The sequence below is a fragment of the Perca fluviatilis genome, chromosome 6, assembly GCF_010015445.1.
Source record: "Perca fluviatilis chromosome 6, GENO_Pfluv_1.0, whole genome shotgun sequence".
Lineage (NCBI taxonomy): Eukaryota > Metazoa > Chordata > Actinopteri > Perciformes > Percidae > Perca > Perca fluviatilis.
In genome coordinates this window covers 37121014-37142299 of record NC_053117.1, presented here as the reverse complement: position 1 = coordinate 37142299, position 21286 = coordinate 37121014, and the positions used below count along the sequence as shown (strand labels likewise).

Here is a 21286-nt window from a genome sequence, read left to right as displayed (position 1 = left end):
AAGCAGCGTATTGGCACTGAACAAATGCAGCGTCCTTGTTGTAGGAAGCTCTGAATCTAAGGAGACCGTACTGTATGACAAATCGGAATTAAACAAATTCTGACCCCATCGTGTAGCATTTATTCAGTCAAAATCAAAAACTGGAGAGATTCATCAGTAGCTTAATATAGCTCCAGATGGAGAAATACCACAGATGGTTTCTTACTTCATCATCATCGCTTTGACTGAAACCTGGTTAAGTTCTGTCAGTGCTCTCAAAGTTTCTATTGCATGAATCACACCCACATTCCTCTGCTGCAGGCTCATCAGTCTCAACAATCACAGCAACCCACATCAACATTTCTTGATTACCATGTATATCAGAGCTGTACTTCAGCCCCTCAGCTGATACATTGGTGTGGCAACAGATGTTTGGCACCGACTCCAGTGTTGGTCTAATGGGAAAGACAGAGCCAGCATGTACTTCAATGGCTTCCAGATGCCGTGCAAATCTCGCCATTATTCGTGGTAGTTCTAGACAGTGTCCATCGTCAAGAAATGAGAAGACCTTCCACGCGGTCAGAACCTCATTCAGGCAAACTGAACACTTACGGTACTGCAAAAACAGTGTAATTCAGGAAGGAAACTGTGAGCAAAGTCTTAGTTATTAAGTGTATAATGTTTGACTTTCGACAGAAGAGGGCGCTACATACCTACTGTACACAAGCAGCTCGTAAACTAAGGTCTCAGCAGATGTGCAAATGACAATGAAATGTTTTTATTGCAGCTGTTCTTAGCAGAAACCAATGGTCGCAGGACACTCTGTTACAACATTGCGGGCAAAGGTTTATTTATTCAAGTTTAATTATGCAAGAGTGAGCCACTAGTGAAAGTGACCTCAGGCACATGTTCACACTAAACACTCAGCACACCTGCACTTAAGTCGGCACAGCACATAACTCAACCCAGACACTTTTATTGTCAGGAATTCCAACAAACTAATTGTTTTTAACCACAACAATGTCTGGCGTGTAACCACGTCCACCTGTAATACCGATCACAGAAAGCATACTCACGCACTAACGCTATATTGTAACAACAAGCTATAAACATGACTTTAAAAAAGAAAGCCTCCAAACACTTTCACAACTTCCAGTTTGCTGAGAAACAAAGCTATTACTTTATTTTAGGTCTGTGCACAGTCCAGGAAAATGTTGACTGTGAATCAAAACAGCCCACAGATGACTCCAGAGTACAGCTTTCACAATAAAGCTCACTGAGTTTTTCTCCCTCAACCGTCACCAGCTGGCATTAATGTTACACAGGCTCCATCCCAAGGAGGAAATGTCTTTACCCGGGTCTTTGAACCGGTCCGGTACATGTCTGTGACTCAAGTTGGAGCAGCCGATGGAGCTCGATACTCACACAGTGGCACTGATGGAGTCAAAGATTTGTGTCTCTAATGCCAGCACCCGCTTCCAATTCAGAAACTCTTTGAACAATGTCTCTGTTCTCAATTGAGTCCAATTTTCCTCTTCTTTTTCCTTAGCGAGTGGGCAGATTAGTGGTGTGCGCCAGGAAGCCTTTACCAGAAATGATCATTGGGACTTCTGCGTGCGATTCCTCCCAGGCTAAATCCAGCATAATAACTGCAGGCTCATAAGATCATATATTCCATATCATCAGAGTACAATAATAGAGACATCCATGTCCTCTCCTGCTGTGAACCAATCTTAGAAGCATATACCTGATATACATCAATGCTTTAGGGATTCTTTCAGGAAGACCTGGGTGAAGCCACACACTAATGCAAACCAAGCCTATGTTATGTAAGTGTCTGGCAAGTGAATGTGGATCTTCATGCTCTCCAACAGCAGAAGAATTACGGATACAATCACAACTATGATCTATGAGACTCAAGAGGAATGCAATGAAGTAAAGAAAAACAAAAGGGAAGAGAGAAAGAAAGAGAAAAAAAACAAACAAGCGCTCCACTGTGACAGAGAGTATGCAGCTGTGATTGAGCTTAACCTTAGGAAGAATAAAAACAACTGTTTGCACCACCACAGCAGTTGCCCCATCACAGTCATCCACTCTACAGTCTGCGATACCAGCCTTTTATAGTGGTAACCATGGCATGGCTGGCAAGGGCCTTAAACTGGGCTCCTTGTTCTTGAATCATCACTGTTCCATTGTAATCCATCAAACCATTACACACAGCTGATTTCAGAGCTACAAAGCATTTGGTAAACTGCACCATGGCAGTGCCAACAGTTCCCCCAATGCACCAACAAACTTAGGGAGGGGCACATAGGCGAGCCGAGGAAAGCCTATTTTGTCTTGAATGGGGGTTATGTGTCAGACCACTGGAGAAAATCATGAGCCAATTCTTCCTGGTTCCTGTGGCTGGCGAGAGGAGGAAGCTCTGATTGAAGTGGCACTGAACTGTAATCAGGAGCTCACAGTCAACATAATGTACCCGGGTTCATTAGGGCAGGGCATTGGTATGCTGTGCTGGTCTTGAGCTGCACATACAATAACATATCTAACCCAAAAGTCTGTAAAAAGTTGTGTATGTATGAGTTCATGCAAGAGAGTACATACAGTTAAACTCTCACACTTGATTCTCAATTTATAAAAAAGGCTCCGAAAACTGAAATCAGCTTATTATGAGCGATGGGGTCCTATACATATGCACTATTTCTACAAAAGTTAGGACAGTTTTGAATATTTCACGAGAGACTTCTGTATTTCTGTTCTTGTCGGTGCTTTTTGCCCAGTTTAAAGTGGATGGGGTTTAGTTGGAAAAATGTGACCAACAGCTAGATTTCAACATGTAAAAATCCAAACGTGTGCTTTTGCGTTCTGTATTGTCAACCAAGACAGGAATGACCTGACAAGCCATAGCAAGCCACACAAAAAGAGTCTTCAGCCACATTAATTGTTGCAATAAATCGTTTTAAACTGTTTTTATCTGTGATTTATTATTTAAAACCATAAGGGGTATCAGCTTTAAAAGATCTGTTTTTATAATCTTTAAAAAAAAAAAAAAAAAAAAAATAAGAATCCTTTGTTGCTCTAAAAACCACATTTGGATGACTGAGCCTAGATGTCACAATCTGATTTAAGTGAATGAAAGACCAAGTGTGGCTCGCTTTTGGTCAGGAAAAGGCTCGTTATGGGAGGGAAAAATGGCGGCTAAACTGTCAAAAATCCATGAGAATCACCCTATGATGAGAACAAGCCACTGTCTGATTGGCTACGTCAAGACACAAACAAACAGGAAATGGTGAACTGAAGTGACGGCAGCTGTTTCAAATCAAGGCCCATGGGAGGCGTTGGGGACAGTGCCAGTGGAGGAGCTTTGAGTCTGGCTCCAAGCAAGCCACTCTGCATCATCATCATTACCACCCTGCAGCTTCAATTACAGGGCATGGGCCAGCAGCGCGCAGGGCCGATGCCTAGGGGAGTTTTTTTTTATTTCGGGAAGCTTGATGCTGCTGTAAGAAAGTGCTACGACTGCTCGTTCACTGTCTCCACCACAGACACAGACAAGACTGCTGTACTACAATGAGGCGGGGGGGACAGCAGACATCCTGGGCAATAATCAGAGCTGCGTGCAGTGTTTCCTATCCAGCAGTGTGCGTCGGTGGAGGTCCTGAGCAAAGACCTGAGGCTGATGGTAACCTACTCGTTATCCACCGTCACTGATGGACCCTGCCTTGTAATTATGTCTGAGCAATGGTGCATCACTGGGTCCACATTCTGCAACAAATAAGACACTATTGTTTTTTATATATTAAAAAATAAAAATAAATAAAAAAAAATCACGTCATTAACATTCTTTAGCTTTTTATTGCCTCATATCCCTACATCTGCTTTATAAAAAGGTATCCGACTAAATAATGATACAACAAGACCAGTGGGCTGATGGGTTCAGACTGACTACAGCTTCTATGGCGGCTGCTTCAAGTGATGAGCCCCTTTCCGCTACTCTATATATGTATGCTGAAGCCCAAATTGAATATACATAAACCGTAAAGAGCAGTGTGGTTCCCAAAACCTTTTCACGTCAAGGACCCCTAAACTGACACAAATTAGACCACAATCCCACATTAGATAAGATTTTGTCCCGTGGTCCCCCCCATCTGATAGACTACAGACAGTGTATGAACCCCATGACCAAAATACCCATATACAGTAAATTCATATTGTGTTACTTATGGAGGTCTAGTGAAAATAAATTATTTTTCCTTTTTGCTGGGGACTCCCTGGAAGCCCCTTAAGGACCCCAGGGGGTCCCCGGACCCCACTTTGAAAACCACTGTAGAGAGGATCTAGTTTTCTAACCTTAGGGCATGCTTAGTTTACCTTTTTTCAAAATAGGGATGTAAAAATCTTCATATACAGTGCCCAGTCCATACTGCAGTACATGGAGTAAGCTTTTGAAATCAAGCTCAATCTTTTCAATCCTCTATAATGCTCTCAACATATAAACTCTTGGCCCAAGCTTACACTGTGCAGCATTCAATAACATGGAATAAAATGGCAGATCTTTGCGATGCCAGCGCTAATACCACCTCCCTCTCTCCCTCCATTCGTTCGACACGGCCACACACCAGACCGTTCCAGATATAAACCATATGTACAAGATTAGAGGCCAAATGAGCGATCAAGACACGGGGATGACTGCGAGTATACAGTAATGCACGTTAGCATGCACAATGCACAATGTCAGCTAAAACAGAGCTGCCTTTAATTTTCTAAATTTCTGCCATTTAGACTACAATTTCCATTCATTTAATCTTGACTCTTTGTGCAAAACGACACAATGACAAGTTTACGAGTTGATGGAAATATTTGGCAAAAACATCACGTCAAAGTTTTTTCTGTATTGTAATGTCTGATTCCTGCAGCTCAGCACATGAGAAATGTGGATGAACCTGATCGTGTGTGAATTGGAATGGCACAGTGAATACTTTAAGACCTCTGAGAGAAGCCCAAGCGGTCTCATGTGATCATTGTGTAGGTGGTCTGAGGGAGGCACTCACCCACACTGCCACCAAAAGTCAAAGACACAATGAGGAATGAAAAGAGTCTGAGCATTTATTTATCCACGAAGGGTGCTACAAGCAACACATTCTTCATCCCTATAAAATTCCCCACAAGGCTCCGACTGGAGCAGCGTATCAAGCTCATTAGACATCTGGAGTTAATTATGGTTGGGCTAAAATTGCTGGACTTCATGATACTTTTAATTTATGGTCGCCTCTTGTTTAACAAAAAAGGACAGTAACAACTGAAGGAAGATGAACTTAAACCAAGTGTGCTGACTCATTTTGATCTGGGAGGTCTGGATAGGATGCCACCTTTAACAGCTCATCAGTGATAATCTCTCCATAAAGCTCTAATGGCCAATGAGCCTGACAGCATCACAACTGCAGTAATTAGACCGAAAACATCTGGCATGTCTTACTCTGGTTTCAGAGGTACAGTAACTCTACTGTACTACAGTGCGATGACTTGTCATGCAATACAATATGATGGACTGTAGCCTAATATTCATTTCTACATGAAAAAAAAAAAAAAAAAAAAATAAAAATTTCAGCAAGATGCATTTATGGTGTCTGGCTGTAGCAGAATTATTCTTCAGTGGTCAGTGACATTTTACCAGCTTAACAATTATGATTTATGAACAACAAATGCAGCTTTGTAACCATTTCCCTAAAATGTAGGTGTTGTTCTGTGTAAAACTACAGGAATATATGCTGACATGTCTTGTTTTTGCTGGCATGAATACACTGAGGGGCAGTTATACACGTCGTTCCCTTGACAACTTTTGGAATGTTGACACACTGCTCAACCACCTTCCTAAGCAGCACCAACTAGTAAAAAGGCCCATCTCTACCAGCCAACATTTCCCCATAAAACTTGCAGGGCTGAGTGTCCCCATGACTGCGCCCGGGAGCCCGGGAAAGCACAGGGAATCAAAAGTGCCCTAGTTTGCTTTTCCACTCCAGGCGAAAGAAAAACAGGCATGCTGATCAATCAGTGGGGATGAGGAGAGGCATGCCGCCCGTGCAGAGGCCACAATGGACCCCAAGCTTAACGCGTGAAAAGGCCTCACACTGTCCAGTCACAGAGCTCACTGTGCAGAGGAGAAGAAAACATCCCTCCACCGTGGCCACGGCCAGCTCCGCTCCCCCGACACTGGCTTGGCTTAGCACAGCTGCAGCTTGCCAAACCAAACAACAGCCCCACTCATGTCAGACCTGAAATAGTACATCTTTCCAAGCCATCATCCTCAAGGAGGACATATGCATGTCTGTTTAGTGCTGGAGGAGAAGCCACTCACTGGTGAGGTGCAGTCTCCAGTCCTGAATAAAAATAATTTAATAACTCAAATCTTTAACTACCACTGCATGCAATATAAAATTTTACATCGACTCAATTTAAAAACAAACTTTTGTTCTATTCCTGCATGCCAAGTCTCCATTTCTGCTCCCAAGCAATGACCACAGTTTTGCACTCCAGTCCACCACAACCTCCAGAATAGAGCTGGACAAAGCCACCTTCTGGCTTGCAGGCTGGCCCGCTGCGAGGAGAAAAGTGAAGAGAGAAATGTATGGGATCCAGGAAGTATTGATGGATACTTACACTGCCCGCTCTGGATAAAGAGCTTAGCGACACATGTCCCACAGCCAAGGCCACTCCACCCAATATAGCATCAAGGAGAAGAGGATTGGTCTGCACGGGTGTCACCCTGCAGGAGCTGGCCATCCTACACTAGGAGGGATATTTTTAAAGCAACCACCCTGTCCCAGCACAGGCAGCCCACTAAGGCAACCCTCAGGAACCGCAAAGTGCAGAAACTGCAAACCCAGACATGGAGCCTGGTACTAATGGCCCAGTGACGGGTCGTGTCTCATGAAAAGCAGTTTGGTTTTGGCCAAGCTCATCGCAACAGAGATCCCGTTGTGGTTATTCTTGATGATATAAACAGATGCTCTGAATCATGACGGTGGCCGGCCAGTTCAGATACAATCTCATGCCCGCCTTCCAGGAATGTAGGATGCCTTCGCTCCTTTTGTCATGGTGGTCAGCTAGTAGATATTAAAAAACACACAACAACACACACAAAACCTGCATCAATGCCACTTTTTACTCAGAAATGGAATGGACTTATTCCTAAAGCGGTTTCTAAAAACACGTCTGTAGCAATGCATTTGAAATTTAAATTTCCTTTTAAAAAAAAAAGGTGGTCAAAGGTCAGGGTAAGCTGGTAGGTTGGGACTGTTGCTTCAGGGCACTTCAGCAGGATGAATGCTTCCTGCAGCAAGGACTTGAACCCACACCTTCTAATTAAAAGGTCACTTTCCTTATTCAACATGCTAACCTTTAGAGCTCTAATAAAGATGTACTGTACATTTCCTGAAAAACATTTATTCATGTTGGCCACATGAAATAGGTTTATGATATGGGAAGTCATGTAGAGGTCAATACAGACTTTTCCTGCCTAAGGGGAAATGGTTTTACAGTCAAGTTAAAACAATAAAGAACTTTTCCCACTTTGGTCGCTTCCAACCAGTAGGGGACTGGTTGGAAGCGGAATAGTCCATTACATTTTGCAAGTTTGCCAGATCGGGTAGCGGATCTGTAGTTTGAATGAGACATAATGAGACCATTCCGCTTCCAACCTGTAGGGGGACCGAAGCGGGAAAAGTTCTTTAGTGTTGCTTTATAAAAGAAACAACATATACAAACTCTGGATGCACCAATCACGAACAAGAATCTAAATGAATGAGGCAGCTGTGGCTCAGGTGGTAGAGCGGTCGCCTACAAATTGGAAGGTTGGTGGTCGGATTCCTGGCAGTCCCATATCGAAGTGTCCTTGGGAGAGACGTCAAAGTGTCCTTGGGCAAGACCATCGGTGTGTGAATGTTTCTCTTCAGGTGGCACCTTGTAGGGCAGCCTCGGCACCAGTGTATGAATGGTGCCTGTATGTTGAAGCGCTTTGAGTAGTCAGTAAGACCAGAAAGCGCTATATAAATACAGTCCATGTACAGTAGGTTGAAAATGTGCAGAAAAGGCCAAAAGTCTTCTATGAGGATGAGGTGCAGGTACAGTTATTTTAAAACCTGCAATTCTAATTCTAGCACATTATCACATGTTCTGTGTGGCGCTGCAGGCAGTTTGGAACATTGGACTCCATGATGAGGCACAGCGGACATTGCTGTGTTTAAGCAGCCACTAGGCTGAGCAGAGTGGGGTGATGGCTTAAAGTAAAGTTCGAGAATTTCAGCGGGCTCCCTGGTGTCCACTCTGCTCCCCCCAGAGCCGTCTCTTCCAGCTCCCATCACACAACGACAGGCCTTGTGACGTGAGGAAAAAAGCAGCACAAGCCTTCCACAGCCTCTGCCATCACAGCCACTATTGTACACAGGCTTTTTCTCAGGATATCCAACACCCTGGAAAAAGGGGGATCCTGTTGCGCATCCCACTCTCCTCACTCAGGGAGTCAAAACAAGGGTGGAAAAGCCTTTTAGGAGCTTTTCAGAGAGACTGATCACCTGATACAGCAGCACTCTGCACCTCTCAAGCAGGACAGAGGCCCTTGTCATGGAAGCTCCGCATCTTAGCGCTCACTGTGCTGCTGTGTTCCTGCCAGCCCGAGCAGCATAATGCACAGTGTGCCCATGGCAGGCCTCTTCCCAGCCATTTCCCCACAGAGTGCTCTGAAAGAAATCCACTCACTAATCACAGCACTGCGGCAGGAGGCTCGTCACCACTTTAAAAAACCAGGGTAGACATCCCTTGGAGGAAGGAGTCAGCCAAAACCCAAAACTCTCATCCACTAAGCTGGATGATGGTAAACACTAAGGCTGTCAGGCATAGACAGCAGAGCAGCCCATTTTCAAATCAGCTTTAAGACCAGAAAAAGTTAAAAAAAAAAAAAAAAAAAAAAAGGATGGACTAATCAGCGATTACATATCTCAAATTGCAGTCTTCTCATAACATGCAGCTTGATATTAATTCAAACATACTGAATGGACAGTTAAAAAAAGCCCCCAAAAAAAGTTGATATTGGACAAAAGACAGAAGGGATGTACTGTTTCCCAGAGGATACAAGACCATATGGATTTCAACATCAGACAAATTAGAGAAAAGGGTGAATTTAAAGATGGTAAGCACAATGGGAAAACAGGCGACTCCATGAATACCACAAACATGCAAGGCCTACCGGACAGACCGCTTCGACAGGAGCGCGTCCATTCCTAAGGGTTCGCAGATTGAACCACAACACAGATCCTAATGTGTTTTTTGATAGGCCAATTCGGAAGTTTGCTGCTATGGTTTGTTCGCCACAACCCCACTATAAAACTCCAGTGGTTTTGTTTTTTAATGTGGTTTTGGATTTATGCTAAAAAAAAAAAAAAAAAAAAAAAGGGGGGAATCAATGGCACATAAAAACAAAGCACTTGCAAGTGTTAGGACTTGACACTAGACAACTTCATCATCTATAGTCTGCCTGAGGCGTCCGTCGTCCAAATGAACATCACATATCACCCTCATGTCAGCTGAATCTGCCTAAACGGCGAGCCAGTCAGAGAGCTGATTCATGTCTGCACACACAGACACCCTGCACACACCCCCGGCTCTCTTGCATTCCTAAAGACTATATTTTGCTGGGACCACATTCATGGTGGTCAGGACCGACAGAAACATTTTATTTTGATAGAGACTTGTTTTATATAAAAAAAAATAAAAAATAAGATTCAGAAATGTATCGATGGCATCCTCAAAAGCACCACTTTGACCCCAGTTACATCATGGCTTGCCTGGTTCATCTTTCTCCCAGTGTGAAAGAGATCTAAACTACGGTGACGTAAGCGACCAGTCTCAGAGGGTGGACACCGCTGTGAGGGACATGTGCATCTGAATCCCATTTGACATGTCAACAACACAAAGAATCCCAAACTCAAAGAGAAAATTTAAAATGGACCTTCTCAGCCAGCAACTTCTTAGAACTTAGATGCGCAAATGTTTTTAAGTTCAAACCTCTGCATATTTATCCAACTTTATGTTATGTCCAGTGTTATAAAAATGGATGGAATTCTTGTATGTTTTTTCCTGCTCTGTCACCTCGCACATTCTTTCAGTGGGACCCATGCTTGCGACTAAGCATGTAGGCATAGCTGAAATAGCTCATGATGAACTTTCCCACAGCATTTTCCCTCTTTAACTCACTGAAGTCTTTCCAGACGCCAGAGTCCCTTCTTGGTTTCATTGCAGAATGGTAAATAAGCACAGCATAGTTTAGCTGCAGTCTCATGATAACCCCAAGTCTGTATTTTACCACATCATATTTTACTGCTTACTGAGACAAATGAGTCTCCATTTAGACAACTAAAGGTTAAGGCCATTGTTTTGAAGGGAAGTATTTATTTTATCCCTTGGAGCTGGCTCTGAATGAAACGGCACCAGACTGTTATTCAGCTTAATGCCAGATATTTTCAAAAGAGACTGACCTTTCTAGTTCATACACTCACTGCTATAAAAATGTCAAACCCTCTCTGTATCCTGCCTTGACTGTGAAGTCCATGTACAGTGCATTGAGGCCCACAAACCTTTTGTAGGTCATCTTCTGTGGCATCAGAGTAACCATTCAAGAGGAAAGGCCAAGAATTGAAACATGTTATTCCTGCAGACTGCGACAGTGCAGTCAAAATACAGTAAATACACACAGAGCTACAGACGAGGACAACAACCTTCAGCTGTACTAACCAAGTGAACTGCAGCCCAAATCAGCAGCTACAGATGAATGACAGATTGGCATTGTGAGGACGTCACGTTTAAACATTTGTATGCATTTGTTCACTATTGCTGCACTACTCCTGCCTAGGATTGGGCATCGAGAACAGATTCCTACATGGAATAGTTTAAAAAAAATTACGATTCCAGTAGAATAGTTTCTTTATTGGAATCGTTTAGAGGATTTGGTTTCAAATCTGATCATCGCTTCCCAATTTAACATGCGCAAGTTTTGGTTTCCGAAGCGGCCAGGCGCTTGTTGTGTTGCAGGCACGGAGCACAGTAAGCAGCGCTCTAGTGTGGCTTTATTTGACAAAGCTGTAAAACTGCAAACCACCATTGAATCAAAATAAAAAACTTTCCTCTAATTTGTGAAAATATGCATGTGACCCGTTTCAACTCCACCCCTCAAAGAATCAGAATTGAGAATCGATAAGAACCGGAGTCCAAAGAAAGAATCTGAATCAGAATTGTTAAAATCCAAAACGATGCCCAACCCTACTCCTGTTGTGATACCTATCATATCATCCAAAGTATGAAATAGCAAACTTCTTTTACAGCAGTTAAAAAAAAAAAAAAAAAAAAAAAACACAACAGACTCTTCTTTCTTTTGTTTTTGGTTGGAGACCGAAACGTCACGCTCACAAAGAACCAATTGTCCACATATAAGTAAAAACATGTTATAGCTGAAATTCAGTTGCTTTTCTTTAACAGGGTGGACAGTTATTGACTAAACAAATGGTGGACAGCATATCTCAGAAAGCTAAAAACTTTCAGAAGGAATGAATAGAGAATATAGCTGGTTTAAATAAAACAGAAACCAACCTGTGACAGCGGTCTGGACAGTCGGTGACTCTTCTCCACTGGAGACCATGGACGTAGCTGGACACTAGAAGATAAAGGCAACAGAGAGTCAACCATACAGGTTTGATTTTGGGATTGGCAATATGACAATATACAGTGTAACATGAGACGGACAAATGTGTCAACACTCTGGGAATTTTTTCAAATCCTATATGTGGTAAAGTAGTTATCCTTTAATATCTCTGGGCGTATGAGGCAAATAAGTGGGACAGACTAATTTAAATATTGGTTAGGGTTAGGGGTTAGCTTTTGCATCAATGTGATTAAGTACTCTAATTTGTCAGCCAAAAACAGAAATTCCTGTCTGCTATTTCATCTATTACATTTTCAGATGATCTTCCAAATGTAGTAGCGTAGTAATGTAGTAGTGGTAAATTATTAATGTGATAAAGCATTTTAACCACATTGCCATATTTATACATTTTAAATTAACCATAAGCAGTTTTTCCATTTCACATATTTAAAAAAAAAATAAATGCACATTTTCAAGTATTGCATTTGAAAATCTAAACGGAAAAATTCTAACAAAACTACCTTGACTTGCGCAAAAATGTATTTACGCTTGCTTGAGGGGTTTTGTGCCTTTGTGGAGAAATAGTTGATGCTGAATGGAATATGGAAACACCTTTGCAGAATAAGTTCTTGCATAACAAATATTTCACTCACAGGACTGATCAGCCGTTTTAGCTGTCAGCGTCTGGCATTCATTTTTATTTTATTAAAACGGGACAGCATGAAACAAGGCCAGTACTAGCCGACATGAATAAACAATTAAAACTTGCCCAACTGAAGCAAATTCCCGAAGACGTAGATGGTTAGATGGCCAAGGAGACTTGTTTTGTTTTCTTGTTCGCAACCTCTACTTCTTCTACTCAGTTTACTGGCGGATTACAGCCATGCGTAGCCTAGAGCGACAACTTCTGACCAAACTACGCTGTACCAGAGTTTATTCGCTCCAAACCAGTTGATGGAGAAGCTCCTAATTTGCATTTCTTTTTTGCAACATTTCAAAACTTTGCTTAAAATTGGCTTGATAAATGAATGGAAACATGGCTAAAGTACTGGTGGTTCCCCATGCTGTGAAGATTTGTACAAATTCCAATTTGATGTAACAGTATATTTATATTTTGAAGAACAAGTGTTCTGCACAATTTTTACTCAAAATAATAATTCTGGTTTAAATGGTAAATTAAGATGGAAGAATACTATTACTAAGAATTCAAGTTATATTTATGACAAGATGGAAATTAAGTGTGTGCAGGACAGAAAGCTTAGTCTGTCCGGACGAGGGAGAACCATTTGAGTTTTAAAATGTGACCTACTAAGAGTTATCCAGGAGAGTCAACAAACGGCCGTGTGCCGAGAGAGAGCGCGGTGAACGTTCCACATTCTGCCTTTTGTTAAAGTGAATGCAAACGGTGGAATGTGATATCCTCTGCATATCCTTTGTTACTACAGTACAATCCCATGGCTCCACTTTCTGTCTGTTATTCCCATACCTATTGACTCTGGGCCTGTTGTAAAGTCAAGAGAGCGCTTGTTGCAACCTTTTGTCCAGATATAAGCCTATTGAAGCAGTGAATGGACAGGTTTCTGAAAAAGATTCAACCGTCCATCTGAAACGACGAGCTTTAGAAAAGGCCCCAATACTTTATCTTAGAACCTGTTCATGCTGAAGGGCTGACTGTCCAAACTGTAATTTAGATTTTAGTGACCAGATCAAGTGTGTGACTTCAGTACAATCTTTTACTTTCGTTACAACATTGGTAGGCACGGTAACCATGCAGAAGCAGACAAACTGAGGGTTCAGCATCTGTCCAACATTTCAAAATATCACAACCGAGCTAATATGTTGCAGTAATGCTTTAATCTTTCAAGCATTTTTTTAATGTCCACAGTGGATTCTTCATTAGAGGTGACAAAAAAAAAAAATGTATTGAAGCCAATTATGACTGATTTCTATCAAATATGCAATAAAAACCAAATTTGACCTGCATGCTTGAACAGTTCAATGCTGATCTCTACTACTACAGCAGGTCAAGCGAGTTACCTCTTGCTGATGGTCGGTGTCAGCCTCTCCCTCTTCCCGTCGGGACTGGGAAAAGGATCTGGCGAATAAGGTCCAGGGGACAGCGACGCAGGGCTGGAGATGGTGTACTCTCTGTAGTTCTGATTCTCGTCTCTGCTCACTATTACTGCCTCCTACAAATCATTAGAGAAATGCTATTGCGTTGGTATCAGATAACGTGACTTGATCTTTACGAGTGCATTTTTGCCACACTGTACACAGTAGTAAATGTCATATTCAGATTTTGTACTCAGTATCACCATGTTTTGTAGGTGTTGCTTTGGGATTCTTTATGATCCCAATAAAAACACAGGAACAAGCACTAAACCACTGCAATGGCTTGTATTGCTTCCATCTTGAGGGAAAGTGAAATAAGCAGATATGCGATAAACAGATGTGTGATGCATGCATTAGTAGAAATGAAGCAGCACACCCTGTATGGTCAAAACAACACATTATCCAAATAAAGCAGGCACTGAGCAATGCCGTGGATCAGAATGATGTGGAGTCCACTGTTCTGGACATCAAATAATAGACATGAAATTTCCATTTGATGTTGAGTAATCAACACAAACTGTAGACGGATTAAAGCTCCCGTGGAGCTGCAGCACTGACCTGGAAGCGTCCGGTGAGCTGCTCAGGGGTGCCAATGCCGTTAGTCTGTCCAGGGCTGGGAGGCTCAGGTCTTAAAAAGAAAATCACAGAGATCAAGTGACTGTCAACACTGATAATATCTGCATACCCAAACATGCATACCTGACCTCATCACTGAATTTAAAGGCCAGGTCAAAACATAGGTGTTTTCAGTTAAAAAGGTCCCATGGCATGAAAATTTCACTTTGAGTTTTTTAACATTAATATGAGTTCCCCCAGCCTGCCTATGGTCCCCCAGTGGCTAGAAATGGTGATAGGTGTAAAACGAGCCCTGGGTATCCTGCTCTGCCTTTGAGAAAATGAAATCTCAGATGGGCCGATCTGATCTGGAATCTTCTCCTTATGAGGTCATAAGGAGCAAGGTTACCTCCCCTTTCTCTGCTTTGCCCGCCCAGAGAATTTGGCCCGAGACATCGACGAGAGAGAGACATCATGGCTTTCAAACGAGCAAAGTGGCAGTTGGTCAAGGCCACACCCCCCTCTCTCCTCCTCAATAGCTACAGACACAAAAATGGCACATCCTAAGAGTCGAGGAAAGCTCATTGTGGGACTGGTGTCAGTACCCGATCCGTTCCACCGGCACAATCCGTTCTGCGCATGTGCAAGATGACACATATGCCATGACGTATGCGCAGATGATAATACTGTTTTACGACCTGCCCAATCTGTTCCACGCTAGCCTCCACCGGGGTAGCTAACAGCTAATTCGGCTAACTGCTAGCCGACAGCCTTCAGTCTAAAATAATGCATGCGCATAACGGATCGTGCAGGCAGAACGGACAGCTAGATTCAGTCTAAAATAAGGTTAAGTCAAACCTAATGGGAAAAGCAGGCTGCAGCTAAATTAAGACTTTACAGTAATAACAAAGACAAGTATTGAGTGATTGTATTTTAAATGAGCACAAGTAGAACTGACGTAACAGCTGTTATATGTTAAGGTTTATTTTCAAGTTTTATTTTGAGGGTCTTCTAAAGTTTACATGCTGTCTCAGCTAGCGGTTAGCCGAATTAGCTGTTAGCTAAACAAACGTTAGCTTAACTGTGGAGGCTAACGGCAGACCGCTACAATCAGCTAGCAATTAGCCAAATTAACCGTTAGCTAAACTAACGTTAGCTTCCCGGTGGAGGCAGACCGCTATAATCACCTAGCGGACCTCTACCCAGGACTGTGTGGGTGTGGTTAGACTGATTGAGTGACATCTTCCTGAGTCCCCTGTTAGTGCGGTTACACCTGTGAGGTCAGGACAAATGACACCTTTATCATTCTTATTGGGAAATAATTAGTGACCTCATAAGTTCCCATCAAAGCTCCGGCCTTCCAAGTTCACCCTGAGCCGAGTCTAATCAGCCAGAATAAACTGGAATCACCTGTGTGGGTGTTCAGCGGCTAGAAAAAAAGGAACTGAAATCAACTAAGGCAGTAAGAATGCAAGGTATTTAAAAACAGGTCTGAGTGACATTCTGGACAAGCTGATTTACTCAAAAGCATGTAATATGTTCAAGAACTTGGTGGACAAAAAATGAGTGAAGAAAAAAAAAAAAATCTCTAAAGGGTCAAAAGTGTAAGGAAGTACGAAGGAAAACATAATTTTTGACATCCATTTTGCTAATGTCATGGCAAACAACCATTAGTATGTTCCCATGAATCTACTGCAGAAGACGAGTATCGCAGACTCCGTCCCCCTTTTAAAAATATTCTCTCGATGGATCTCGTCTTTCCAACTAGTCACTTTTTGTTTGACTTTGTTAAACAGAAAGCGCATTCCGTTAGCAATTCCACCATTCAATTCGGAGGGGAAAATATGGGTACAAGTGCCAATGCAAACACACAGTGCCCCCCCCCCACCCCCACCGGCTGCAGGGCCAGAGGCTGACGGGCTTTTGGTTGAGCCTGGGGTAATGAGGCTCACAGGAAGGCCTGGATGCCTGTGGTAAATCACCCAGAAACACACCTCTTGTGGCCTGGGCTCCACATACTGCGTACAAGAGAGAGAGAGATGGCAAGAAGACGAAAACTGATACAGCAGCAGGAAGACATTTCTTCCCGTAGGAGAGATATTAATGTGGCAGACCTGAAAAACTCATTACTTTGAATTAGCAACTGTTCAGCAGAGAAATACTTAACTTGTGCTTTTAAACTTCCATTTTCTACATACATCTGGTCTTTAGACCATGAGATGTATTTTAGGTCAGTGATCAGATCAGTGTCTAGTCTGTAGCCGATGACCTCTGGTTACAGGTCTTCATAATACAGTAGAAGAATTTGCTTATTAGTAAAATGCAGCCAACTGTGACTTTATACCACACAGTGCACAGCTGACTTCAAAAGGCACCTAGAGCTAACCTACCTAAGGCAGATTCTTCAAACATGTGCACTGGAAGAATACCTCTTCATTCTGAGAACTGAAATATCAAAACACAACTTAATATTGCCAGAGGATTCAAATCCACAAGAAGCAAAGCGGCACATACTGTCTATACCAAACAAGCAGAGACACAAAAACCCCGCCTAAAAAACTGCCAAAATTTCGATGGCAACTTTCATGGTTTTTTTGGACTCTGCTGCAACACGTTTTGATCAATACAAAACATGTTTATACTTTCCTAGTTTCGCATTGCCAGACCTTCCTCCACAGCGGTCCGGAGGAATGTGTGGCTAGTCCACACAGCACTCTGATGGGAGAAAAACATGCTCTGGTTTATTGGCATTTCTTTAAACCGATCACGATCATCTAGGGCGGCGCTAAGCGCCAGACAATGACGGTGCCTCTGCAAAATAGCGTCGGGGAAGGAACATGTTTTGATGGAACGTGTACGTTCAAAGGTGGTTTTCAGTCTTGCAACAGAAAACTCCGACTGGACGGATAGTCTAGCTAGCTGTCTGGATTTACCCTGCAGATATCTGAGGATAGAGCTGGGCGATATAAAGAAAATCAAAATATCACGATATGTTTGACCAAATACATCAATAGTGCCGTGATATTGTAGGGTTGACCGTTGGCGCTTTTACAAAATATTTACACAATGAGATTTGTGATAAATAATCATCAGTAATGTGGATATAATGATTAAGTGGGTAAAGGCAAATAATAAAAACAGCTAGTAAGTCTGGTGAGTTGACAAAATTACATGATGTCACTGTAATGCAGCCTTTAAAACCAGGAAAAACACTTGTCATTTACACACACACACACACACACACACACACACACACACAAAACCACACACACACACACACACACACACACACACACACACACACACACACACACACACACACACACACACACACACACACACACACACACACACACACACACACACACACACACACACACACACACACCTCAATTAGAGAGAGCAACAGAGGGAGTGAGAAATGCTTTGGTCAACATGACATCATCCACAAAGCATCAATGAACAATGAAGTCCAAACAAAGCCCAACTAAAAAAAAAAAAAAAAAATTCAGGGTCAATGACAAGACAGCAATGGTGTGGCTGCTTTGTTATGTAAAAATAACCCCAGTTAGCTAATGTCTGTGTTGAATGCACCAACAATAAACCACTGCCTCTGTATAGAGCAGCAGACATGTATGCCTAAAAAGCACCGATTATGCGCCGATGCCAGCTCCCTCCAGTGGGCAACACCATCTGTGGGCTGACAGCCAGTAGCCACATCGCTGCTGGTTTGATGAGAATAAACTGCCAACCAGATGTTGAGCTGGAAAAAGGGAGCGCTCTCAAATAAGCGCAGAACAAATCAAATGTTACAGATTTGTGCTACTCAATTATAGACCTTTTAAAAAGCTTGCCTGAAGGTAATATGGTTGTTGCGAGGTATTAAGACAGAAGCCTGTGAGGTACATGAGAGTCTTGGTGCCGCAACCCGCCGACTGTTAACAGAGTGGGATTAAAGACAGGGCAGAGGTACATGGTGGCATTGTCCTGGGCAGGCCAGAAGTAATGGTGTTGTTTCTGGCTTGGTAGGAGACATGAGGTCAGCAGGGAAAAATTCACTCACATGGACGTGGGACATCCAAGGAGGATGCATGTGAAAGCACACGTGCGTGTGAGAGTGAGGGTGCGTGTGTGTGTGTGTGTGTGTGTGTGTGTGTGTGTGTGTGTGTGTATAAAGAGAGAAGGGGGTGGGGGGCAACAGTGACAAGAAATGAGAATTTAGGGAGGACCTTTAATCAAAATGCCAGCCAAGAGCAGTCCTGGCTCAAGGGAAAACATCTTTAGTAGCCAACTCCCCATCATCCAAACAAGGCAAATCTCAAAAACAGCGTTTATGAAGAAGGACCAGGAAAGGGAACAATGTTGCACTCGTATCCTGGCATTTCCCCTGATTACAATCACTTGTTTTTGTTTGTACAGTGCCTCTATGATAAAGTTAAAAACAGTGTTAAAAAAAAAAAAAAAAAAAAAAAGAGAAGATGGAAGCTGAAGCGACTTTGGTCTTGGCACAAACACAGAAGATTAGGGGTATTCATATGGGAAACTATGCTGCAGAAGGTCGCATGGCACTGTATGCATTTTATGCTTACATATCCAACATAAACATACTGTATGCAGGACATAAAACCGCAAGTGATGGTAGCAGGAATATTTGTTTGCATGGCAGATCTGCATGTCAGCGTACCTCTCCACCACCAGCTGCAGCTGAGTCTTTGAGTTCTTGATCTTGTTCTGGGCCTCCACGTTAAGCATGTCCGCCGTGTTCTCCCTGTTGATCTCCAAGATAATGTCACCAGGTTGCAGGTTGGCCTTCTCTGCCTTGCTGCCCCCGTTGACCTGTTGAACAGAAGATTGAGCTCCAGTTAGATCCTACTGGCCCCAGGTCCTGCTCTGAACATAACACTTTGTGGATGATATCCATCTGGCGAGTATGGACAGCTCTCTCTCTCTCTCTGTGTGTGTGTGTAAATACCAACACATGGAACGAGGCCGTGCTGGTCATCAGCGGACAGATTCATGACACCCTTTGGCGGAGAAGTCGTTAGTGTGACTCTACTTGATGGTTTGACTGGGCCTGACCTTTGCAACCAGCCTCACCACATGTCAAAGCCAATGCTATACCGCCACATCAGAGGGAATTCCACACTAATGGGGCGAAACATGGCGTCCAAGCCACCGCTTTCAGCTCGGTTCCCGTGTCCCAGGCACACACACCCAAACGCACAGGCTTACTAGAGCAAAAAGGCCAAATGAGGAGGCTGGTGCTGCTTAAACTTTAGAGAGAAATATGACATTTGCCACAAACGGTGCTCGCCGCAGAATTAAAAACAGAGTCACAATTAAGCAAAGAATGCAAAACAAAACAAAGAGCCAATCGGAGAGGATGAAGGACTTGTTTTTACGTCTCTAGAGGAAAAAATGGATGCAGAGAGAGTGCCAGGCAACAGGCTGTTTGTTAGTTTAGCCAAGCAAGAAGGGTAGAGGTGCCATGTCTGTGGGCCCACTCAAGAGGCAATTAAGCGTTGCTGTGGTGACCCACAATACTGCGTGCCTTTTCTGATCAGGACACGCCTGGTTTCACATAAACTGAGAGCAGCTGGGGGTTCTTTTCCAGCGTCGGTGCCAGAGTGAAAACGGGGGCAAGCTATCTTTCAGGCCAACAGGAATAAAAGAGGGCATCCATGTCATCTCTGCACCAAGTGCAAACCACTTGAGATGGTCCAACCGTATTTTTTTTTGGGGGGGGGAGGGTGGGGGAAGACCAGAGGCTTTGCAGACCAATTTCAGTGATGCAATTCTCTCAGCAGGAATCTGTCACTTCAGAGAACCCGTTTGATATTTGAAACAAGCAAACATGCTGGTGTTGTTTACTGGTTAGCAGTAACACAATCACACTTTATGCAGACGTATTCATTCATTTTCTAGCACATGTTGTCAGGAGGGGTCAAACAATAAAAGCTTTTGAAGTCAAAGTCTGTGTGAAGCCCTGGTGCCATGCCATGAGTTTGCCATAATTTATCCTTAATGGTCTGTACTAAGGGAAGTCTGACTGGAGGAAAACAGGCTGACGTGGAGATGTAGGACCAGAATGTGCAGACCTGGGTGTCTCTGGCATGCAGAAGTTATTTTCTGGCACTGTTTACTTTGTGCCGTCTGCTTACAGTGGTAACATTTCCACTTCTTTTATTCCATCTTCCACTTTTTTTGTGCGTTTTTTTCTTTTTAAACACTGACTGTGAATTTATGGATGCACGTGGTTATGCACGCGAGTTGGCAAAGAAACACAAACCCACATTCACAGACTGCACTCTGGGATCAGGAACCCCTCACCCCCCCACCTCAACTTCCACTGTAACTGTAATCAGTGGTTTCCTTCTAATGTAATCTACTTCCATTCTATTCTAACGGGTTCAGCAGTCAAGGAAATAGGTACGAAGCAGCCCGCGGACACAAACAAAGACAAGAAAAGAGACGTAGTGAGGAGGAAGTTGACTTTGCATGACATGCCATTACAGGCTGCGTTTTGACAAAAACAAGAGGATATGGTTCGATAAGGTGTAACGGGTTTTAGCAACAGGGCCGCAAGTACCTTTGATACAGTTATGGCCTTCTTGAAGTCCCTTCCTCCAAATATTCTGAAGCCCCATGGTGAAGGACCGATAAGGTTCACCGTCAGCGCCATTTAGTGATCAGTCAGCACACACTCTTGTCGAAAACCCTAGAAGAAGAAAAAAAGAGACACAGGGAGCATGAGATTGTGTGTGAGTAACATGTCGGACACAAACACATGCACGGCTGAACGTTTTCATTTCATCAGAGTCACACGGCGAGGCTGTATATTAGCTCCAACAGGTGAAGACCGTGAATATTTGCATAAGCCGCCTTTAGTCTCCGGCAACACTTCACTTCCACTGGCCTAAGTCCCCTTGACATGGATTGTGTTACCACATC

General features: G+C 43.1%; 1 protein-coding gene across 2 annotated transcripts in view; it reads right to left on the bottom strand.

The window, feature by feature from the left end:
* Positions 1-21286, bottom strand: part of pdlim2 (PDZ and LIM domain 2 (mystique)) — a 39800-nt gene that overhangs the window by 9359 nt on the left and 9155 nt on the right. For both annotated transcript variants that reach the window (XM_039803981.1, XM_039803982.1), the window contains exons 2-6: positions 20925-21053; positions 19020-19171; positions 14339-14408; positions 13706-13857; positions 11617-11680 (exon numbers count right to left, since the gene is read on the bottom strand). In XM_039803981.1, the coding sequence (XP_039659915.1) occupies positions 11617-11680; positions 13706-13857; positions 14339-14408; positions 19020-19171; positions 20925-21017 (531 nt within the window). In that variant the 5' untranslated portion in view covers positions 21018-21053. The remainder of the gene's footprint in view (positions 1-11616; positions 11681-13705; positions 13858-14338; positions 14409-19019; positions 19172-20924; positions 21054-21286) is intronic.